A 23,697-nucleotide genomic window follows, 5' to 3' on the forward strand; every position below is an offset into this window, starting at 1 on the left:
ACCGGGAACAGTATGGGTCTGTTCGGCCGATATACCCCAGGCCGGATATAGTCGGCGGCCATTATCGGCATCCATCGTCGGAGTCGTCAGTCGGTAGAGTCGGGCTCGGTCGATAGAGTCGTCGGTCGGTAGAGTCGGGCGTCGGTCGGAGTCGTCCGTCGGGGTCGTCCGTCGGAGTCGTCCGTCGGTCGTCGGTCGGAGTCGTCCATCGGTCGTCCGTCGGAGTCGTCTGTCGGGGTCGTCAATCGGAGTCGTCCGTCAGAGTCATCCGTCGGGGTCGTCAGTCGTCCGTCGGGGTCGGTCGGTAGAGTCGGGTATCGATCGGAGTCGTCTGTCGGGGTCGTCTGTTGGAGTCGTCTGTCGGGGTCGTCTGTCGGAGTCGTTCGTCGGGGTCATCCGTCGAAGTCGTCCGTCGGTCGTCAGTCAAAATCATCTGTCGGGGTCATCAGTCGAAGTCGTGAGTCGTCCATCGAAGTCGTCAGTCGGTATATCCCAACAATAAACAAATTCTCTCTCTCTCTCGTGACATTCCTTCCTTGTTTCTTTTGCTTTTCTCTTTTCTTTTCCCAGACGCACACGCTCGCACTCATACATCAATGGTAAGGGCAGCAGCTTGGCGGAAGCTTTTCCTTTTCCTTGTTCTTCTCCTTCCATTGTGCTCGGCGGCTGATGTGACGTACGACCACCGGGCGCTGGTGATCAATGGGGCTCGCCGGGTGCTCATCTCCGGCTCCATCCATTACCCCCGCAGCACCCCCGAGGTGAGCTTTGCTTTCTTGCAGCTTTCTTGAATCATTGTTGGTCAGTACTGAAGAGGTGCCGAGGTGATGCTGGAATCGTTCGAATTAATGCAGATGTGGGCGGGTCTGATCGACAATGCCAAGAACGGCGGGCTGGACGTCATCGAGACCTACGTCTTCTGGAACCTCCACGAACCCGTCCAGAACCAGGCAAACATTTTTACCCGTTCTCTTTTTCCATTCCCTCCTCGTCGATGGCGTTCTCGATTCCAATTCTTTAATCGATCTTTTCCTTGGAGTTTTTCCTTCTTTAAAAAAATTGTATAATTTAGGAGGAGTTCTTTATTTTCCTTTTTTTTTTTTTAGGAAAAAAAAATCATCCTTCTGGTACTGATGTTATGCAATGGAGTTCTTGAATCTGCTCTATCATTTGGGGTCTTTTTTTCTTTCTTTCTTTCTTTCTTTTTTTCTTTATAAAAAATGGTTTCGCAATTTCATCTTTGCCTTCCATTCAGTCTCATGCGGATACTCTGTTGTGGCTCCGCAGTCTATTCCTTGTCTCTGTTCCTTTTTTTTTTTTTGGGATTTTCAACTTCTCTATAAAACAAGATTCTTCGTTTGCTTGTAAAAATAGTATGACTTCGAAGGGAGGAAGGACCTGGTGAGGTTTGTGAAGACGGTCGCGGAGGCCGGCCTTTACGTTCATCTCCGGATTGGGCCTTACGTCTGTGCGGAGTGGAATTACGGGTGAGCACGGATCCCTCCACTTCGTTAATTTTCTCTGCCTCTTTCTGGTAATTTTGGTGATTTGACAGCAATGGCTTTGGAATTCTGATGCCAGGGGATTCCCGCTCTGGTTGCATTTCATCCCCGGAATCAAATTCAGGACCGACAACGAGCCCTTCAAGGTTAATTCATAGTCATACACACCACCCCTTCCGAACCTCGATGCCTTCGGTTCTGATTGTTAGTTTATGTTTAATTTTGTTCCCCTTGTGTCTACCAGACGGAGATGCAGCGTTTCACGGCGAAGATCGTCGACATGATGAAGCAGGAGAAGCTGTATGCATCCCAAGGTGGACCCATCATCTTATCTCAGGTACCCTCCCACCGTAGCTCTCTTGTGAGGCCTTGATACGTATAGGATGAATTATTGTTATTAATTTTTTTATTTTTTTTGGGGGGGTGGTGGCAGATCGAGAACGAGTATGGGAATATCGACGCTGCCTATGGTTCGGCAGCCAAGTCTTACATCAATTGGTCCGCATCCATGGCTACCTCTCTAGACACGGGCGTGCCCTGGGTGATGTGCCAGCAATCCGATGCCCCTGACCCTATAGTAAGTGGAACCATGCTGGTCTTCAACACAACTCTCCCTACGCCACTCTTTTTCTGTGATATATAAATATTCAATGGCTGTTTGCTGATCATCATTGACATATCAAATTCTGTTTTGCAGATCAACACCTGCAATGGGTTTTACTGTGATTCATTCACTCCGAACTCGGACAAGAAGCCTAAGATTTGGACGGAGGCCTGGAGCGGATGGTAAGGCTTTTCGATCCGTTTCACTCTCTAGCCTCTACCCAGCTTTCTCCATCATATGCTGGTGCTGAGTCCTGTGGCGCATGTGCGAGAGGCCTTTCTAACAACTTCTTCTAATTCCTGCTATTCTTCTCTTTAGGCATATCATGAATATGTCTGCTAAGCTTCTCGTATTTTTTTATTTTGCTCTCCTCCCCTTCTCACCCGGCTGAATATTTTACTTGTTAGGTTCCTTTCTTTTGGTGGTAGAGCGCCATATCGACCGGTTGAGGACCTTGCATTTGCCGTTGCCCGTTTTTTCCAACGTGGTGGTACCTTCCAAAACTACTACATGGTAATTATTTGGACTCGAATTTTCAGGCACGTGTGTTGATGCCTGCTGGGTTATTATGGTGATATCTTTTCTCCTTGCCTTTCTATGATCTCCTCAGCTAGATCATAAAATCACGGATTTTTTTCAATATGTTTTTACCAGTATCATGGTGGAACAAACTTTGGACGCACCTCTGGGGGGCCATTTATTGCCACAAGCTATGACTATGATGCTCCAATCGATGAGTACGGTAAGCTTGAGCTATAACCTCCTTGTTCTATAAGAAATTCAATTTTCAGTGACTTGCTTTCATCCGACGGACTTTTATTGTTAATATCTCGCACAAAATGAACTGGCATGATTGCAAACAAATTTACACCGATTGAGATTGACCTGATGGAGAGGATTTAATTAGGGCCGCTGCGATGGTATGAGCTTATTAAATGGAGATTTTAGGGATGTCATGTTGAGGGCAACAACTTATTCTTGTGTTCAAGTGTCGAGAAAGACTGGTTGGGGAAAGGAAATGTAGATGATACGCAGAGGGGATATAAATTTCTTGGAAGTGATCGAGGATGTGGTGCTCTATGTTTAAATGGTTGAGGAGGATTCAAAAAGTTGACTCCGGATAATTGGGACTAGACTGCTGATTATGGATAACACCAGAGATTTATAAGTAGTGTCCCCTTTGTTGGTAGATTAAAAATAAAAAGTTAGGAAAATATCATTGATTTTGTTAAATTATTTAAAAATATGCATCAATAAACTTCCTACCGATCGTTTTAGCTTTTTGCAGTTTAAATATACAGAAATAAACTTTAGTTTTATATTTTGTAAATATCACATGCTTTTTGATATATGGAAACTAAATTAAAACATCTTCAGTTTTTGTGGGAAAGCTCTCATTGTATTTTTTCACATACATAACAGGAATTATTAGGCAACCTAAATGGGGTCACCTAAGAGATCTACACAAAGCAATAAAGCTCTGCGAAGCAGCATTGATAGCAACAGATCCAACAAACACTTCTCTTGGTCCAAATTTGGAGGTCAGTGTACCTTTCTAATATTTGTGACATGTAATTATGTCTTTATATTGAAGATGAATACTGCATGCCTTTTCTATTCTATATCTATTAATAAAAATATATCTCTTGACCAAAGTTCACCGTCTCAGTGCTGAATCCTGTACTAGTATTGTTGGGTATAAAATACCCACAGCCGAAGTCCTCAGCAGAATCGGCTCCAGGAGGTCCGCCCGGACTCCTACGGGAGCCGGACTCCGCCAACAATTTCAACCGCAAGCAGACTCCGTCCGGACTCTTACGGGAGCCGGACTCCGCCAACAATTTCAACCGCAGACGGACTCCGTCCGGACTCCTACGGGAGCCGGACTCCGCCAACAACTTCAACCGCAAGCAGACTTCGTCCGGACTCCTACGGGAGCCGGACTCCGCCAACAACTTCAACCGCAAGCAGACTTCGTCCGGACTCCTACGGGAGCCGGACTCCACCAACAACTTCAACCGCAAGTAGACTCCGCCCGGACTCCCACGGGAGCCGGGCTCCGTCCTCAACATCAACTGCTGGTAAGCCCCGTCCGGACTCCTACGGGAGCCGGACCTCGCCTTTAAATTTAATTGCAGGAAGACTTCGCCCGAACTCCTACGGGAGCCGGGCTTCGTCCTCGACTCCAGCGGCTGCAGACGGACTCCGTCCGGACTCCTATGGGAGCCGGACTCCGCCAACAACTTCAACCGCAAGTAGACTCCGCCCGGACTCCTACAGGAGCCGGGCTCCGTTCTCAACATCAGCTGCCGGTAAGCCTTGTCCGGACTCCTACGGGAGCCGGACTTCGCATCTGATTTTGATTGCAGGGGATTCCGCCCAGACTCTTACGGGAGCCGGGCTCTGCCCGCGACTTCAGCTCCGAGAGGACTCCGCCCGGACTCCCACGGGAGCCGGGCTCCACCCACGACCCCAACCTCAAGGAGGACTCCTCCCGGACCCCTACGGGGGCCGGACTCCGACCGCTGCCGAACTTCAGCCGATGGATCTGCACCCCCTGGCGGGCCACAATAACGGCCACGATCCTGCTTCACTTCCTTCGGCGGATTCCGCGCAGCTCCATCACTCCCTGACAGGCCGCAGCTCTGCTCCACTTCCTACGACGGATTCCGCGCAGCTCCACTACTCCCTGGCAGGCCACAATAACGGCCACGATCTTGCTCCACTTCCTGCGACGGATACCGCGCGATTCTCCCATTCGCTGGCAAGTCACGACAACGGACGCCGCTCCACTCCCCGCGGCAGACTCCACGTGGCACGCCCCGGTGATAGCCACGGGTCCACTCCACTACTCTGCGCAACAAACTCCGCCTGACCCTGGGCAGCCCACTGCCAGACGGTTACAGATATCGCTATCAGGCTACTGCCCCTCCGCCTATAAAAGGGGGGGCCCAGATACGTTATTCTATAAGCTCTAGTTTTTACCTAAAACTCTGCTAAATTCTCCGTTCGAACACTCCATTCTTGTTGAAGCAGAGAACTGACTTGAGCGTCGGAGGGTCTTGCCGGAGCAACCCCACCTCCGGTTTAGACTTCCCTTGCAGGTCCCGGCGGCGACCGCGACTTCCTCGACTCCAGCTTCTCCGGCGCAAGCGGATTTTTGCACCAACAGGATTGGCGCTAGAGGAAGGGCCTGTGTCTTCGCAGTACCCTTGTTCTTAAAGGAGCGTTCAACGGAGCCGCCCCCGATCGTCTCCTCCAACACCTACTCCTTGTTTCCCCCCGCGGGATCCCTACTCGATGCCTCCACGCAAGGCGTCCACGCGACGATCCACGGCCTCCGCGGCCAGATCTCAGGCTCCGGCCTCCCCTCCTGTTTCTCAACCTCCTCCTCCGGCGGCGGCGGTCGGCGCGGAGCAGTTTGACTTGCTGGCACAGCAGGTCAGAGGCCTCGCCGAAGCTGTGCAAGCAATGCAGCAGCCGCAGGCGCCGGCGCCCCCGGAAGGGTTCGGAGTCTCTCATCAACATCAGGCAAAGGGAAGGGGAGTCCATTCGAGCCTACATCAACCGCTTCAACATCGCGGCGCTGGAGGTCCGGAACTTGGACCAATCAGTCGCAGGGCGGCCTTCAGAAGAATGATCTTTTGTTCTCCCTGGAGAAGAAATATCCCAGAGATTTTGCTGATTTGCTGGCTCGGGCCGAAGGATACGCCCGAGCGGAAGAGGCCTTCAAAATGAAGGATGAAGAGACGGCGAGGGAGCGGCAAGCGGGAGACTCGAGTAAGCCCGCAATTGAAAAAAGGCCAAAGGAAGCCCGGCTGCGTTCTCGATCCCCTCCTGGGCATAAGCGCGCCCATACTCCACCTCGGGCGCGCAGGCAGAGAAGCCCGGATCGCGGGGTTCGGCGGGATTCCCCACCAGGGAGATTCCGCAACTACGCTCCCCTCAACGCCTCGAAGGCCCAGGTATTGATGGAGGTCAGGGAGCAGCTCCCTAGGCCGGAGAGGATGCGCACACACCCCGGGAAGCGCAACCCCAACAAATTCTGCCTCTACCACCGTGACCACGGCCACGACACAGAGGAATGCATCCAGCTCCAGGGCGAGATCGAGGAGTTCATTCGGCGAGGTCGACTCGACAGGTTCATCCGACGCAGGCCCGAGGGTAGAGGAGATCGGCCAAAGGCCCTTCCGCAGTCTGAACCGCTAAGAAGGGAGGAGCAACTCGGGGACCGGCCTTCCATCGGGACCATCGACTCCATCACCGGAGGGCCTCAAGGAGGAGCGGACCACCCGCGACCGTGGAACTCGAAAAATCTGTAAATGTATCACTTACGATTTCACCTTGAATCTAAATTTCTTTCTACTTGACATACTCTTCCCATCTGGCGTGGATTTATTATGACTGGATATGACCCCACCAAAAACAAAGTTTTGTTAGGAACGGGGGAGAACCCCGCCCAAGCATACCTAAAATAAAAGTCCGACTATCTCAAAATCGGATGGGGAGAGAGGCCTTACAACGCCCTGATGTGCCCCCACAACCATGTCAGGAACAGGAGGAAAAGAACCTCGTCCTGACATGAGCAAAGTCAAAGGCCCGGTTCTTTTACACCGGATAGGGGGAAAGGCCTGACAACGCCTTGATGTGCCCCCACAGCCATGTCAGGAACAGGAGGAGAACCTCGTCCTGACATGAGCAAAGTCAAAGGCCCGGTTCTTTTAGACCGGATGGGGGGAGAGGCCTTACAACGCCCTAATGTGCCCCCACAGCCATGTCAGGAACAGGAGGAGAACCTCGTCCTGACATGAGCAAAGTCAAAGGCCCGGTTCTTTTAGACCGGATTTGGGGAGAGGCCTTACAACGCCCTGATGTGCCCCCACAGCCATGTCAGGAACAGGAGGAGAACCTCGTCCTGACATGAGCAAAGCCAAAGACCCGGTTCTTTTAGACCGGATGGAGGGAGAGGCCTTACAGCGCCCTAACGCGCCCCCACAGCCAAGCCGGGAACGGGAGGAGAACCTCGCCCTGGCTCAAGCAAAGTGGAAGGCCCGGACTCCTACGGGAGCCGGACTCCGTTCACGACGCCAAGGAAGACTCCACTCGGACTCCTACGGGAGCCGGGCTTAGTCCACAACGCCAAGGAAGACTCCGCCCGGACTCCTACGGGAGCCGGGCTCCGTTCACGACGCCAAGGAAGACTCCACCCGGACTCCTACGGGAGCCGGGCTCAGTCCACAACGCCAAGGAAGACTCCGCCCGGACTCCTACGGGAGCCGGGCTCCGTCCACGACGCCAAGGAAGACTCCGCCCGGACTCCTACGGGAGCCGGGCTCCGTCCACAACACCGAGGAAGACTCCGCCCGGACTCCTACGGGAGCCGGGCTTCGTCCACGACGCCAAGGAAGACTCCACCCGGACTCCTACGGGAGCCGGGTTCCACCCACGACTTCTGCAGCAAGAGCTGATGGTGGCGAAGCCCGGTCGCCCAACAAGATCGGGTGAAAGAAAAAAGCCCCTCATCGGCACCTCCTCGCTCCTATGCAACCCCGCGAAAAGCGGGGGAAGGCCCTCACTCCGAGAAGAGGAGGAAAATTAAAAAGGAAGGATGACGAACTACGACGGGAACAGATGAAGGATGAACCACACCAAAAGACCTAAAGGACTTCGTCCCAACTGAAATGGAGAGTTCCTACCGAACACCTCCGGCCGCTAAAAAGACTTTCGACACCGGTTAAGAAGACAACGACATCCCCGAAATAATGTGGGGCCCGGACGGCCAAGCTCGGGCTTGCGGCCATGCACGACGAGAAAGGCGAGCTAACGCATCGACGACCGGGCGCCCCCTAATGACGTCTACATCAGACAAGTCGAACGACAAGAAAAGTTCGGCGGACGGCAATTTAGTGCAACGCGCGGACGAGGTAACACAAAACGCCCTTTTCATTCCATTTCCGATATATACACTACAAAGCCCGGAAGGCCAAAGAAAGAAAGGCAAAACGACAAAAAGGAAGTAAATACATGAAAAGACAGAAAGACGAAAAGAGCTCTAAGGAGGCCCTGCTCCCTCCGACCTAGAATTATCTACTCCGTCCCTTAACCAGGACTGCCCCAGATTCTCAATTTCTTCTTCTAGCTCTCCCCTTTTCTGCAGCGCGTCCTGGAGCGCCCGACGAAGTCGCTGGCTCTCGGCTTCCGCCTCTCGACGCCTCTTCCTCAAGACCTCGGATTCCGCTTCCGCGTCCGCGACGGCCCGCCGCTCGAGTGCCAGTCGGATCTTCAGTTGTTGCAGCTCAGCTGTCTTTTCCCCGAGGGAGACAGAAATCCCCTCAACGGTGCCTCTTAGAGCTTGGAGCTCTTCAGAATCTCGGGCGGAAGTAAGCTGTGCCCTGTTAGCCAGCTGCCTCTGGAGACGAATGACTTCGTCGGCCGCCGTCCTGAATCTCCCTTTATATTCTTCCACCTGCCTGCGCCAGCTAGCCCGTTGCACGTTGTGGCTCACCTCGGCGTCCTGAAGCTGCTGCTGAAGGTCGGAGACCTTCTGCGACCACCTCTGGTCATCGTCGACCCGGGCCAAGAGCCGGGATGAATTTCCTTCCAGCTGGCCGATCTTCCCCTTCGCAGCTGACAGTTCCACCTTGAGGGCGCTGATCCTGGCGGCCTGGGCCCAAATTCGGTCACTGGCGCTCTTCTTGCATTCCTCGAGTTCCTTTGCGAAGTTCGCCTTCCTCCGACTATACTCCATGATCCCCTTCACATGGAGACTCCGAAAGTGGGTGGCCTCAGCGGTGGCTTCAGAGTGACCTTCTCTCGATTTGCGGAGCTCGCCTTCCGTCTTCTTCAACTTCTTTGTCAGGTGAAGGACTTCCTTCTTCAGCCGCTGGATTGTCGATTTCAGCGGGACCCCCAGGGGCAGGGGGAGCACTTCTGCAGGGCACTGCCATCAGAAGGCAAAAGCGTCAAAGCACGACTCATTGCAGGAAGAAAAGCAGAGAGAAGGAGGGGGGAAGGAGAAGCCGTCCGCAACAAGAAATTCAACTTTATTGATTGAATGATTTTTGAAGACAAACAGAAAAGAAAAATTGCGGCGCAATAAAGGTACAAGATCGAGGTCTCAGACCTCAGGGGCGGGGGGTGGAGAACTCGGCGTCCCCGGTGCGGGGGCTGCGACAGCAGTGGCGGCTGACGAGGGATCGGCCTCGTCTTCAGACTCCTCGTCTAGGAAGCTGAGGTCGAGCTCTGGGAATTTTCTGGCCACCTTCTCTTGGCAGAGCTCGAACCCCTTAATGAACGCTTCCTGGCCGAATTGGACCTTCAGGTCCCTAATCTCCGCGGAGGCCTTGAATTCCTCTACCGCAAGGGCTCGGGCCTCCGAGACCAGGACCGGAGTTTGCTCGACCAAGTTGGCGACCTCGGCCTCCGCCTTCCTCGCCGATTCCTCCAAGATCTGCCTCTCCTCCTCCCGGGCTTGCTTCTCTCTTTCCAGGGCCTCCTGGAGGGCGGCTACTTCGGCCATCTTTGCTTGGAGGCGAGCAACCTCCGCCTGACAGCGTTCCTCCACCTGGAGGATGTCCCTCCTCGTGCGGCTCACCGCCTCGATATAGGCGAGGAGCTGGTGCCCAATCTGCAAGGGCGGCTAGGGAATTAGAACAAAGGCCGAGTAGCCGTGTAAATGAAGATCCGCTTACCTCAAGGAAGGACCCCAAAGAGTCCCAGGCCCGCTGCTCGGGATCGGCGCGGTCGATCCTTTCAACGACGTCGGGCAGAATGCAGCCGTCGATCAGCCGCCTGATCAAGTCCCTATCGTTGAAGGGATTCTCCGACCCCTCTTCGGAGCAAAGGGACTCGTCCGCAGCAGTTCGGCGGCTACTCGCCCTACGGGCCACCGATTTCCTTCTTTTCCCCGCGGCGGGCGCCTCCGTGGAGCGAACCCCCGGAACGGGGGCCCCAGTCGGCGGACTCCTCGAGGAGGCCCGGGGAGCCGTTGGCTCGGCGTCCGAGGGAATGTCGATGGCCAGGGCCACCTGGACGGGTGCAGCTAAGCTCGACTCCTCCGCCCTGGCCCTCTTCGCCAATCCGAAGGTCGCGGCACCCTTTCTCTTGTGGGCCCTAAGGCCCCTGGCAAGCATCCGCGCTGCTTCGGCGTCCATTCCTAAAAAAAAAAAAAAAGAAAAGAGAGAGAGAGAAGAAAAGAAGAAAGGGAAAGAAAGAAAGAAACAGAGGAGAAAAAGAGAAGAAAGGCATGAAAAGAGAAGATAAGGTAAAAGATGAATACTCGCTGGATCCTGGGGACTCAGGCCGATGTTGAAAAGAAACTGCTCCCTCAGAAGATTGGGAAGGGAAGGAGCGAAATAAGCTAAAAGCTTCCGGGCAGCCTGGAGGTCGTCCTCCCCCAGGCTGGGGGCCCGGCGGACAGAATCCCTCAGAGAGCCCCAAGGGGGCAGGCCCAGTCTCAGGGTCGGACAGTGGACAAAGAGGTATTTCTCCTTCCAATTGTGGATCGAAGAAGGGGCGCCTTTCAGCAACCCCTTCTTGCCGAACTGGGGGGAGAAGTACCACCAGTCCTTCGCCGAAGGATGGCGCTTGAAGGTATAGAAGTGCCTAAACAAGGAGAGGGACGGTTGGACCTCGACTACGTGGCAGAGGGAGAGAAATCCTATCAAGAACCTAAAAGAATTCGGGGCCACGGAAGCCAAGGAGATGTCTAAGAAGCGGAAGAGGGCAACTATAAAGGAAGCGGAAGCCGGAGTCCGGCACGGAACGCTTCCTGGTACAGACAAAAACGACCGGAAGGGGGAGTGCTGGCCCGGTCAGAAGGGCCAGGCAGCTCCAGGTCGTACTCCGGAGGAACTCTGTACTGAACCCTTATCAGAAGGAGTTCCTCCGAGGTCAGGGAACATGGAATGGCGCCCGGTGCGAAAACCGGGCGGAGCCCAGCCCCAGACGCAGGTTCGTCTACAGAGCCGGGGACCTGGGGGTTTGAGGCGGAAGAGCTCCCGGAACTGCAGGGAGCAGAAGAGCCAGAAGACATTTCGAGTAGTTTCGAAGGAGGGCTCTAAAGGTCCCTAAGAAGGCAGACAGAAAGGGGGATGAGAGGCCATAGGAAACTAACTCGGAGGGACGCAAAAAAAAAAAAAAAAAAAAACAATGACAGAGAAGAGGTCCCTAGGCGGTGGAAAGAAGGTTGAAGGTGCTGGAACTAACCTATATCGCTCTGAGGGACCGGAGGGACGAAGACAGAGACGATTTGGAAGACACCTACGGCTCGAGAAGATGCCCACTGAAACAGGACTCTCGAAGAGAAGGCAAACACTGGTCGAAACTCTGGAATGGAATAGGGCACCTAAAGGTGGGAGGACGGGTTTAAATAGACCCTGGGATCCGGCGCCATAATGATCGCGAATCCCCCCAAGCCAGTCCGCATCCGACACGTGTCCCACTCCCCCCGGCAGGCGGCTAAAAGCGGCTGACGGTTGGCAGGACTATAATTGCGCCGTACCTGGGCCAGTGTACCTGCGGGAATTTCGAAGAGTCCCTTCGTATCGCCCCAATTCAAAAAGACTCCGGCACGCGCGCAATTAATGCCCAAAATATCTGGGGGCGGCAGTGCGCAGGATTCGAAGGGACGGCTTCGGCTGTGCCCATCTCTCTCTGTACTTCCTTCGTTCGAAATTCAAACTCGAAAGTAGGGGGACTGGTGTTGGGTATAAAATACCCACAGCCGAAGTCCTCAGCAGAATCGGCTCCAGGAGGTCCGCCCGGACTCCTACGGGAGCCGGACTCTGCCAACAATTTCAACCGCAAGCAGACTCCGCCCGGACTCCTACGGGAGCCGGACTCCGCCAACAATTTCAACCGCAGACGGACTCCGTCCGGACTCCTACGGAAGCCGGACTCCGCCAACTACTTCAACCGCAAGCAGACTTCGTCCGGACTCCTACGGGAGCCGGACTCCGCCAACAACTTCAACCGCAAGTAGACTCCGCCCGGACTCCCACGGGAGCCGGGCTCCGTCCTCAACATCAACTGCTGGTAAGCCCCGTCCGGACTCCTACGGGAGCCGGACCTCGCCTTTAACTTTAATTGCAGGAAGACTTCGCCCGAACTCCTACGGGAGCCGGGCTTCGTCCTCAACTCCAGCGGCTGCAGACGGACTCCGTCCGGACTCCTACGGGAGCCGGACTCCGCCAACAACTTCAACCGCAAGTAGACTCCGCCCGGACTCCTACAGGAGCCGGGCTCCGTTCTCAACATCAGCTGCCGGTAAGCCTTGTCCGGACTCCTACGGGAGCCGGACTTCGCATCTGATTTTGATTGCAGGGGATTCCGCCCGGACTCTTACGGGAGCCGGGCTCTGCCCGCGACTTCAGCTCCGAGAGGACTCCGCCCGAACTCCCACGGGAGTCGGGCTCCACCCACGACCCCAACCTCAAGGAGGACTCCGCCCGGACCCCTACGGGGGCCGGACTCCGACCGCTGCCGAACTTCAGCCGATGGATCTGCGCCCCCTGGCGGGCCACAATAACGGCCACGATCCTGCTCCACTTCCTGCGGCGGATTCCGCGCAGCTCCATCACTCCCTGACAGGCCGCAGTAACGGTCGCAGCTCTGCTCCACTTCCTACGACGGATTCCGCGCAGCTCCACTACTCCCTGGCAGGCCACAATAACGGCCACGATCCTGCTCCACTTCCTGCGACGGATACCGCGCGATTCTCCCATCCGCTGGCAAGTCACGACAACGGACACCGCTCCACTCTCCGCGGCAGACTCCACGTGGCACGCCCCGGTGATAGCCACGGGTCCACTCCACTACTCTGCGCAACAAACTCCGCCTGACCCTGGGCAGCCCACTGCCAGACGGTTACAGATATCGCTATCAGGCTACTGCCCCTCCGCCTATAAAAGGGGGGCCCCAGATACGTTATTCTATAAGTTCTAGTTTTTACCTAAAACTCTGCTAAATTCTCCGTTCGAACACTCCATTCTTGTTGAGGCAGAGAACTGACTTGAGCGTCGGAGGGTCTTGCCGGAGCAACCCCACCTCCGGTTTAGACTTCCCTTGCAGGTCCCGGCGGCGACCGCGACTTCCTCGACTCCAGCTTCTCCGGCGCAAGCGGATTTTTGCACCAACAAGTATCATCTTATCACAGTGTTGGCATACGTTATGTTACAAGATAGCGAAGTGTACCAAGTGTTGGTACAGTACGATATTGTATATCGATTCGGTCCGAGTACGGTATGGTACCTACCGATATGGTATGATACCAATCTTGATGACAGACAGCTGGAAATCATATTTATGCATTATAGAAAATGAAGATAACACTAAACATATAAATGCTATTTGTGTGTTGGCAGTTAGGAAACTAGTATTCAAATTGTCCATGTTAAAATATACTGAATTAACCATAGCAGTACTAACTGGTGCTAGTGTGCTACTCAAGTGCTTGTTGGGTTTGTGCGATGATAGTGTCGTGTTTCAGTTATTAGTTCTTTATTTCATTTGCAAGTTTTTTTTTTTTTTTTTGGATGATCATGTCTGATTTTTTTCTGCTCCAGGCCCATGTGTACAAGGGAGGGTCAGGGGTCTGTGCGGCATTTCTTGCCAACATTGGCACCCAGTCTGATGCAACTGTTACTTTTAATGGCAAGTCATATCATTTACCTGCATGGTCAGTGAGCATCCTGCCTGATTGTCGGAATGTTGTCTTTAATACTGCTCAGGTGTGTCTTCAACAACTTAAGAAGAATCTGTTATTCTCTTAGCCAACATAAAAAGATTTTCTAGATGTACAATTCATTTACAGTGCATATCATTAAAAACTTACATTTGGATAGACTTTGGTGAAATGATAAATGTTGTTTCTTGCTTGCTTTTTCTCTTTAAGTCAACAAACAGTCTAATTAAACCTACAAATTCCAGTGACTTCTCAAAGTAAATCTATGTTTTAGAGGAAACTCATTGCTCCCCTATTACTCCTTTTCTTCTCTTTAGCCAGATTTACTAATGAAAATGCTGTCCCATTTGCTTCCCCGTGGATATGAACAACTCATTCAATGCCAAAATTTTCCAGCAATGTACCTACCTGTATCTTTTTGAGAAGGGGTCGGTAAGAGGGGCCTTTAAAACCTGCCATTTGAAAACCAACTACAGCAGTAGCATCAGATTCTACCTAAAAATGTTGAGTCTATTTTATTAGCCCAGTCCAGATCAATCCCGATTCCATACAACTCTAATGTCAGCATGTCTTCCAAAATTGGCTCGGCAGCTGCCTAACAGGGTCTACCCATTTATCTTTGTAAATAAAGACCACAACCACACGGTCTCTGTCATTTCCAAAACAAGAACCAAAATTTATCTTCTCCTGTCTGACCAATGCATTTCCTCAAGGTCTTTCATTTTGTGACAGTTATCTTGTATTTATGGTGATTATTCAAACAAATTTCTACTCTCTTGCATGCTCCCCTGAAATACAGCATGATTCCTTGCTAGCCTTTAATTCAATAGACAATGCTAAAGTAACAGCCTTCTGGCATTTTACTTATCTTATTTACTAAACCACTTCATGCAAAGGTCCATGTCTACCTTTTTTTCCTGGAAGCCAACATTTTATATTGGCTGCTCTCCATATAATATGTTCAGCATCTTCACCTAATTCTCATAGTGTGCTATTCAAACCTTTTCATATTGATGCATCGTCCTGGAATATGTGAAGAATCAAGCATCTGCATCAGATATTCTGAACCCAATATAACTTCTATCTGAAAATGGAGATCTCTTCCATAATGTTGCAATTGGCATTTTGTTTTGCAAAAGCTTCCATAGCAATATCCTAATTTTGGCTAGTCTTCGTTGATACCTTCCTATAACTCCATAAATGTCTCATCTAAATAGCTGACTGATATATGTACAGGCATGTACTCTCCGTTTGTCTATCATGTATAACATGCCTCATGTTCATCCTTAAGTGCTGAAATAGACAATCTATGTTAGATCTAGAAGGATCCTTGGACTCGATGTGGACCATTTTGGCTACTACGAGTAAGCACTAGATAGTATCTAGGAGCAAGATCTACCATATGAGGAAGCTGAATCGTGTATCAAACTTCTTAAAACCATAATTTGATCATTTGTTGTCCAATTGAAATGATCTTTTTTGAAACTAGGTATCTATTTGAGATCTACAACTTTGGTTATCCCCTTGGGAGGTTGAATCGGGCCAAAATTCCAGTTTTTGGATCTCGAAATAGGTTGGTCAAACCAAAACTTTTCTTTTCAGGAAGGATTTTGATTGAAGGTTATCTTCTAATCAGTGAAAAATTGGGTGAAGCAATAGAAGACAAAGTTGATGTAGAAGTTGAAATCTATATTTTATAAAATTTTAGTATTTTTTTCATAATATTTTTTTTAGAGTTATTCCTATTTGAATTAGGGAGGGGAATCCAACCCAAATTGTTCGAGGATGGACGTCCTTCTAGAAGATAAGAAAAAGAATCTAACCCAAATTGTACAAGGACAAACTTTACTATCATAAATAAGGGTTATGTACCTCAGTTTATGAGTGGTGGAGGATCAATGAAAGAAAAGGGGACTTAAATCCTACTTTTACAATTTTTCTATCTTCCAATTTTCTTTTGAGAGATTTAAGTTGAGCAAATTGAAGAAAATCTTCCTTCTCCCGTATCGGATCAATATCGTATTTTTAATATCTAATTTTCTTGAAATTTTCAGCAGATTGCGATTCATTTCTTGGGTACAGAAGTATTAAATCTCAGCTCTTTCTCCACCCTTTGGATTACCATTGGTTTGCCCTCCTGCTGATTGTTGGTTAACATTACCTTTTCCCCATTTCCTAGTGCCCATTTGGGACCACTCCGCAAACTTGAAATTAGTCTAACTAGCCTTTTAATGGATCATCATTAGATAGAGCTCCTTTTCGGTCATAATTTCCCTGAACAATCTGGTCCTTCAACCCTCTAACCACCTTGATGAAGATTTTTTAAAAAAAATGCAATACATCTCTTGAAAGCCTGATCTAATTTCTGAATAGTTTTTTGTTCTTGATAAGCTTGTGGACAGTTTTAAGGAGAGAGTAATATTAGGGATAATTTGCTAGAGTAGTCTGGGATCTGTGGATCTTTCTTGTTGGATGTGGCTGGGAATTGGTATTTGTTTTGCTTACTTTTCTCTGCATCTTGTTTCATTGGTTTTTGTTTATTAACATCCCAGATACTTCACAAAATTTTCTGTTTAATATGCTATGAAAGAGAGGAAAAAAAGGGTCCAGGCAGCAGTCTTTGAATTGATGATGCAGGTCAGTTTGGCTCCAATTTGGTATGAGCTGGACCTACACTGTAATCTGGAAAAGTCATAGTAAGATCGAGATTTCGTTCATTTTGGTGGCAGTTAATCTACCTGTTTGCTGCCTTAATTTCTGTTTATACCTGCATACATATATAGTTTTCCCATATGTTGCCATTTTTGGGTCGTCTGTACTTATACCTATTGTTGTATAAGCACCAGCAGCAGCAATGTCTGTACACTTTCTCCATTGCAACATGTCCTTTATTGGCTTTTCTCTGAGTGTGTCTCCCTTTCTTTATATTTTGGCTATATTTTGTTGCTCATGACCAGGATGTCAAATGATATATAGATAGACTGCATTTCTTCTGTCAGAAGAAGCTCTTTGGATCCCTTGATCTGATGCAATATTATTCTCTGACAGATTAGCTCTCAAGCTACTCATTTGGAGATGAGATATCTAACCTCCAATAGTCAAGATTCAGATCAACCCATTGATTCCTCTAAAGCATCTCAATCAGACTGGAGTTTTGCCGTTGAACCTGTTGGTATCTCAAAGAGTGATGCTTTCACAAAAAGTGGATTACTGGAGCAGATAAATACTACTGCTGATGTTAGTGATTATCTGTGGTACTCAATAAGGTGTGGAGAATATTTATCTAATACAGTATCTGGTGTCTCATTATGTGGTTATGCAGGTGATGCCCTCAGTTTTTTGTTTATGGTTTCTTTATTGTTTTTGCAGCATTGAGATCAAGGGTGATGAACAGTTCCTTTTTAATGGTACTCAATCTAATCTGCATGTGGAATCACTTGGCCATGTCGTTCATGCATTTGTCAATGGGAAACTATCAGGTGACATATGTCAATGTATCCTGAAATGTAAGCTAGATTAGGCAAAATAACAGTTTATCATATAGTGAACTTGCTTTTCTCCATTTGGTTTTATGAGGAATATAATCATGAAAAATGGAACTAATGCTCAAATCCTGTGAGTGCTTATTATATATTTATTTATTTTGGTCTTTTTACAGGCAGTGGGATGGGCAATAGTGGCAATGCAAAGGTCACATTGGAGAAGCCTGTTACACTTGTACAAGGAAAGAATACGATTGATCTTTTGAGTGCAACTGTTGGCCTACAGGTAATCCAAAGCCAAGATGTGTCATTAATTTTCAATTTTGCTGTTGCTGACATGGGTTGATAAGATCATTCTAAAGAACTGTGGCCTAAACTAGTGACACTGGATGCTGTCTCTGTTAATGTGCTGCATCTAATGTTGTATTCATAATCTGTTATCTCTAGTGTTAAAACTTTCAGTCTATGTCTACAACATGTTTTCAATATATTTATATTCATAGTGTTTGTGGGCTTATTTTATTCCTTCTCTTCTTCATTTGTTTTTCCCAGAACATTGGTGCATTTTTCGATTTATGGGGTGCTGGAATTACTGGTCCTGTGAAGCTGAAGGGCCAAGATGGCACAAAAGATCTATCTTCAGATGAATGGACATATCAGGTATTTCTAGTCTTGTGATTGCATGACACGTTTGAAAAGTCCTATTTAGTTAGTTTCTCATGAGCAGATAATAGAAATCTGCAATGTGTACCGTAGACCTCTTCAAAGTTCGACGTTAACTGCTGTTGCTTAGTTGGATAGATCTTATCCTTGTTGCAGCAGATTTTTTTATTCGACTAACCTATAACCTTGTAACCTGAATACTGGCCAGTCATTTGTGGCTGAATCTGCAACCTCAGTGTTTTTGTCCCTCATCTTGAATCTATATTATAGACAATGAATTGAGATTTTCTGTTGTTTGCCACATTATTTTGTTGCCATATCATGGATATTGCTATTCCCAAGGTTAATAAATTTAAGGAAAGCCAACACATGCTTCCAATTTTGAACTAAGAGATCTTTACAGAGCTGAATCTTGGATTTTGCTGGTTCAGATTGGACTTAAAGGGGAAGAGTTGGCTTTGTATGATGACTCTAAGGATTCATCGCGATGGGTCTCACAGCCTACCTTGCCAAAGGGTCGACCATTAATATGGTACAAGGTCAGTTCTTTCTTTTGCTGGTGCTTTGTCTCAACTTCTTTGTTACAGAAGGTTTTTATGGATCAAAAAAATTATTCAAGTTCCCTCATCTTTGTTATACATCTGTACCCAATCGACTTTCCATCACTTTGTCTTCTCCAACTCCTACAAGATTATATATATATATATATATATATATATATATATATATATAATGTATACCTCTTGACATTCATGCTTAGCACTAAATAAACTGATATTAGTTCTGTATCACAAATTTGAGAACATCTGTTTTGACTCATAGTTGTTTAGCCAACAACTACTTTGTTTGTATCCATGGATGGCCAGACTATCTGATATTTGAATTTTCTAGATATGTACAACACAATAATCCCCATATACTTAATCTTGTACTAAGAAAAAATTCCATCCACTTAATCATGTACTTTTATCTTGTATCATGGCTCTTATGATCCATAACTTGTTGATCCATACAACCGTAGCGTTTCTGTTGCATCTTCATGAGTAAGTTGGAGGTTTTTGCTGGAAAGTTTATGTCATCACCAGCAACATCTATAAAATTATGTCAGGCATCTGTAATGTCTTTTCGGGGGCAGCTAGTTTTATGAGCTATTGCCAAAGCCCTTAAAAATTCCAACTGACCAATAGATTACCAAATTTGACAATATCTTGTAAATTAAGAAGTTTTATTTTCAGAAATCCTTTGTGAAAATAAAATCGTTCTGCCATACTTGGTTTCTGTTTTTGTGAAAAGATCAAGATTTTAGATTTGGTAGAGAAAAGCAGATTACTTGCGTTAACATAGAAAAGGGATCTAAAGAAGTGTGGAAGAGACTCTAAAATTTGGGGGGGGGGGGGGGGGGATAAGGTAAAATAGTCAAGCTTGTCTCTGTAAATATTAGAAATATCTTTACAACCTTATAAAGGAAAACCTTGATGCTTGACCTGTGTATGAACTCCACCTAATTTTTATCTAAGAAAACAAAAATAGTATGATACCCACTTCTGAGATTGAGATCCCCATGCAGATTTGAGATGTAACGAAACCAAGGAATCCTAGTTTTTTCTATCAGATCTGGAGATTCAAATATTGCAGCTGACACTGTTGTTATTTGCATCTGCTCCAGTAATTTTCCCACCTCTTTTTAGTCTTTTGATAATCTGATTGTCTCTCTCTGTTACTGTGGTATTCACTTTTAATAAAATATTCATCATTTATGACAAATAAAATGGAAGAAAGAAAATAAAAGTATAATGATCGGTTATCTAGCATAATTGTGCCGTGGCTCTTAATTTTGCATGGAGCCATAACCTCCCTCTTTCATAAAATTAGTTGCAGAAATCAAATTTAATTGCTTTTTTCCTGTCTAGGTTCATAGTTATTCATATCAAAAAAAAAAAATGTGATTTGCCATTTTCTCTAGTTGACATGCAGTTCATGATGTTTGCTATTGTTCTTAAGTCACATGATATCTGGTGTTATGGTGTTCGAGCTCTACCTCTAACTGCTTGTTACATTTTTTAATACAGACAAACTTTGATGCTCCTGAGGGCAATGATCCTATCGGAATAGACTTCACTGGAATGGGGAAGGGTGAGGCATGGGTGAACGGACAGAGCATTGGGCGCTATTGGCCAACATATATCTCTTCACCGAATGGCTGTACCACATCATGCAACTATAAAGGGTCTTACAGTTCAGACAAATGTCTCAAGAATTGTGGAAAGCCATCTCAGCATATGTAAGAATTGCATTCTCTTGGTTTCAGAAATTGCTGCTTCTAAGAAACTTTCAGATCATTTGAAATATTGTGCTCATGCAAACAGGTATCACGTTCCTCGTTCATTTATCCAACCAGACGGTAATACTCTAGTTCTTTTTGAGGAGGTGGGTGGAGATCCAACTAAAATATCATTTGCTACAAGGCAGACTGGAAGCTTATGTGCGCATGTATCAGAATCACATCCATCACCCATAGATGACTGGATCTCTTCACAACGGAAGGTAGGGAAATTGGGACCAGTAGTCCACTTGGAATGCCCATATGCCAATCAGGTCATATCTTCGATCAAGTTTGCGAGTTTTGGGACTCCACATGGCTCATGTGGAAGTTATAACCAGGGCAATTGCAGCAGTGATAGTGCCCTTGCTGTTGTTCAGCAGGTATCCAGGACACCATTCTCTTCATTCTAGTCGATGTTTAACCATTTAGGAACCTTTTGCTTAGTCTTGATATTTGTGAGCAGGCTTGCATCGGGGCCAAGAGTTGCAGTGTCGGAGTCTCGACAAAGATGTTTGGGGATCCATGTACAGGTATTACTAAGAGCCTTGCAGTTGAAGCTGCATGCTCTTGATAGGAATGCTGCTGATGAATGTGTTGGATACAAAATGGTGGGAGCAAAGCTTCCTTTAAGGTGCACATACGAGAAAGGGAATGAATGTGTCCGACGACAATTGAAAATGATCAAATCATTAGTCATGAAACGAAAAAATAAATTCACAATGCTCTGGCTGGCAGTGTCCAGAATAAATCTCATCATGGATGCATTGTGTTTTTCTCAATTTTCTGCTGAAAATTATATGGTATTTGTTGGGTGGATGTCTGGTTAGGACACCACCTCCCAAGATCCTTTCAGTACTACGCGATGCAGCAGGAAGAAAGAAGAAACAAAACAAAAGGAAAAACAATCAAAATACGTGGATCAGCCACAAAAGGACTCGCCTCCACGGGGCATGCAAATTTCACTATGAAAATTTTACGGCCTTCGTACGGCAAGAAACTCGAGAACATCCTCTTCTCTGTTCATCTCAAGCTTTTTTAAAGGCTTAAACGTAGGTTTAAACTTGATTAGAGAGGGATTAGGAGTCCTAAACTAAGCCAAAAAACCCCTTGGACCGTCGGATCAAGACCGCAATCTCTCTGGGCCGTCCGATCGCGCTTCGGTCCACGGAATAGTGCCATGGACCGCGAGAAATGCGTGGGAAACACCCACCGGTCCACAGCCGCGCAGTGGACCACCCGGTCCACGGTGGACCGGGGCAAGGGGGCCAGCAGGCCGCTGGCCTGGGCCTGGGCCGCGCGCCCGCCTGGGCCGCGGGTCCCCGCCCGCGCGGGCCTGGGTCGCGCGTCCCGCGCGCCGCCGCCTGCGGCCGCGCCGCCGCCGCCGGTCGCCGGCGGTCCTTCGCCGTCTCGATTCTCGTGCCGACTTCAAAAGCTCGTATCTCCTCCATCCGAGCTTCGATTCAGGTGATCTGGGTCTCGTTGGACTCCGTTTTTCGCCGCGAACCTTGCTGTGGGCTCAATGTGGACTGAATCTCGAGGCGTCAAATCCTAACAGTATTCACGTCTTGCCTCGTCGCACTTAGCGAACTCGGATGGCCCAATGTAATAACTTATCCGGTTTACTGGTATAAAACATGTTACTTGTTGTGGTCTTCTCCCAATTGGGGTAGTCGGTCTGGAGTCGATTTGCTGCGCCGGGGTGTCGGTCGATGGAACATCGGAAGATGATGTGTCATCATGGGGGAAGGTGCAAACAGTCAAGGCTGAGAGTGAGAGTTACGGTGGGTATCGGCGATGATCTTCATTCAGCATTGGGAGAGAGAGACATGTAAAAGAAGTTTTACCGAAGGTGGTTTCGGCGAGGATCTTCCGACGTTCAAGTCAGCAAAGTGACACAATATAGTGAAAAGAGTGGCAGAGTTTTAGCATCTGTCTTAGCTTCACGTATCTTAAGGGGTCCTCGCTTACCTCTATTATAGAGGGAGTAAAATGGGTGGTGAAGGGGTAGGTGATCATGTCAATCATGTCCTATCATACGCTGTCGCATGGGCATCTTTCAATATTGACGGCGGACGTGCTTTCTGATCGGCACGCACGTGGCGACGGACGCTACTACGCATAGGACGTAATAAGTGACTTCGTGGGCACAATTAATGAATTCATTGTATCCCATCATGGCGTGCAGCTAGTCTATCAAAGTATGGCGTCTGAGTGACGTGATTTGATGTGGCCTATCAGGAGGGCGTGGCCGCTATGTTTGGTGCTCAACTAGTCGACTAAGGATCGAGCCACGGGAGTCGGTACGATGAGCTCATCGAGGGATGGCACCCCACTGTCGATTGGTATAGTCGGTCGTACATTGAGTAAGAAGTCGACTATGTGCCGAGCATTATTCGACGAAGTTGGCATGTCAGACTTAGTCAGCTTGGTGCCGACTAGATTAGGTATGCTGCTCTTGATCGATTGAATATCATTGATAGTTGCTGGTGTAAACCTGGCTACGCAGGACTTGCTAGTTTGAATCAGGTCGAACTGTGGAAGCTGAGTTGGCGTAGCTCTTTTAATCGGTTGGAAGATAAAAAAATGGGATAGTTGGTTGAGCGACGAGGATCTACCCCAATATTAATGATACATAATGTTGCAAAGTTGCCATTCCCTCCATGGTGTGGCCGACGCCCAAGCCGTTTAGAGGTGGTTAGCATCTCTTCTTGGACTGCAATTTGAAGCTAGCCTTATGATCATGTATTTGTAGCAAAAATGCATAAATGGAACTGCTGCTGTGAAGGTATGTCCAATAAGTCTAGTCTTGTCCGACGGAAAACATCCAACAACCAACGAATAAAAAACGTACGATGAAGCAGGCATTATAAAAGAAGGATAGCAGAGCTGCTACTTCTGTTGCTTTTTTTTTTTTTTGTACCAACTGATCATCGCATCATTTTAGTGTGAGTATAATTTAAAAAATTAAAATATAAAATATTTTTTAAAATCTAAAAATATTCATCATCTTGACGTTAAGTCCAATCTTTGATGTGTTCGGCAATAAAAGATGTAACCCAATTTGCAGCGCTATTTGTCTCTTAGAATACGTGCTCGGGATATTATGCAGTGTATGAACCTCCAGATACTTCACCTCATCCCAGATTCATCCGATGACTGTGGCCAAGTCACTGTCAATGAAGATCCTCTCCACTCAAAGCTCATATCTCGTGCAGATGATGCCCACCCAGACAGCGTAGAGTTCCGCTCCAGGAACAAACGTTTCGAAAAGATAAGAGCCCCCAACAGCCAACGGCCTGACATTCGGATCCCGGATGATATAGCCTACACCACCTTTGCCATCTTTAATACTATCGTCAAAGTTGACCTTGACAAACCCCAAAGATGGGGACTCTCAAGAAATCAAAAGAATCCTTCGAAATGTTATAGATCAGTAAGGG

The 23,697-nt window shown here is 48.2% G+C and overlaps 1 protein-coding gene across 1 annotated transcript; it reads left to right on the forward strand.

The window, feature by feature from the left end:
* Positions 1 to 556: 556 nt before the first annotated feature.
* Positions 557 to 20,956, forward strand: LOC105036469 (beta-galactosidase 6-like). Its single transcript, XM_073255241.1, has 19 exons — positions 557 to 761; positions 855 to 950; positions 1,375 to 1,487; positions 1,582 to 1,648; positions 1,747 to 1,839; positions 1,936 to 2,079; positions 2,200 to 2,288; positions 2,514 to 2,619; positions 2,761 to 2,848; positions 3,529 to 3,647; positions 13,671 to 13,835; positions 16,838 to 17,055; positions 17,159 to 17,268; positions 17,448 to 17,557; positions 17,824 to 17,931; positions 18,366 to 18,473; positions 20,004 to 20,215; positions 20,301 to 20,637; positions 20,721 to 20,956. The coding sequence occupies exons 1-19, from the start codon at positions 597 to 599 to the stop codon at positions 20,826 to 20,828; spliced, it is 2,556 nt and encodes an 851-aa protein (XP_073111342.1). The 5' UTR covers positions 557 to 596; the 3' UTR covers positions 20,829 to 20,956.
* The last annotated feature ends 2,741 nt before the right edge of the window (positions 20,957 to 23,697 follow it).

The sequence above is a fragment of the Elaeis guineensis genome, chromosome 4 (assembly GCF_000442705.2).
Source record: "Elaeis guineensis isolate ETL-2024a chromosome 4, EG11, whole genome shotgun sequence".
Taxonomy (NCBI): Eukaryota; Viridiplantae; Streptophyta; class Magnoliopsida; order Arecales; family Arecaceae; genus Elaeis; species Elaeis guineensis.

Bases quoted from the DNA above. Each gene is read 5' to 3' on its own strand.
- LOC105036469 (XM_073255241.1), top strand. From the start codon at position 597: ATGGTAAGGGCAGCAGCTTGGCGGAAGCTTTTCCTTTTCCTTGTTCTT. The intron at 762-854 runs GTGAGCTTTGCT...GAATTAATGCAG, and splicing joins ACCCCCGCAGCACCCCCGAG to ATGTGGGCGGGTCTGATCGA. The intron at 1,488-1,581 runs GTGAGCACGGAT...TTCTGATGCCAG, and splicing joins TGTGCGGAGTGGAATTACGG to GGGATTCCCGCTCTGGTTGC.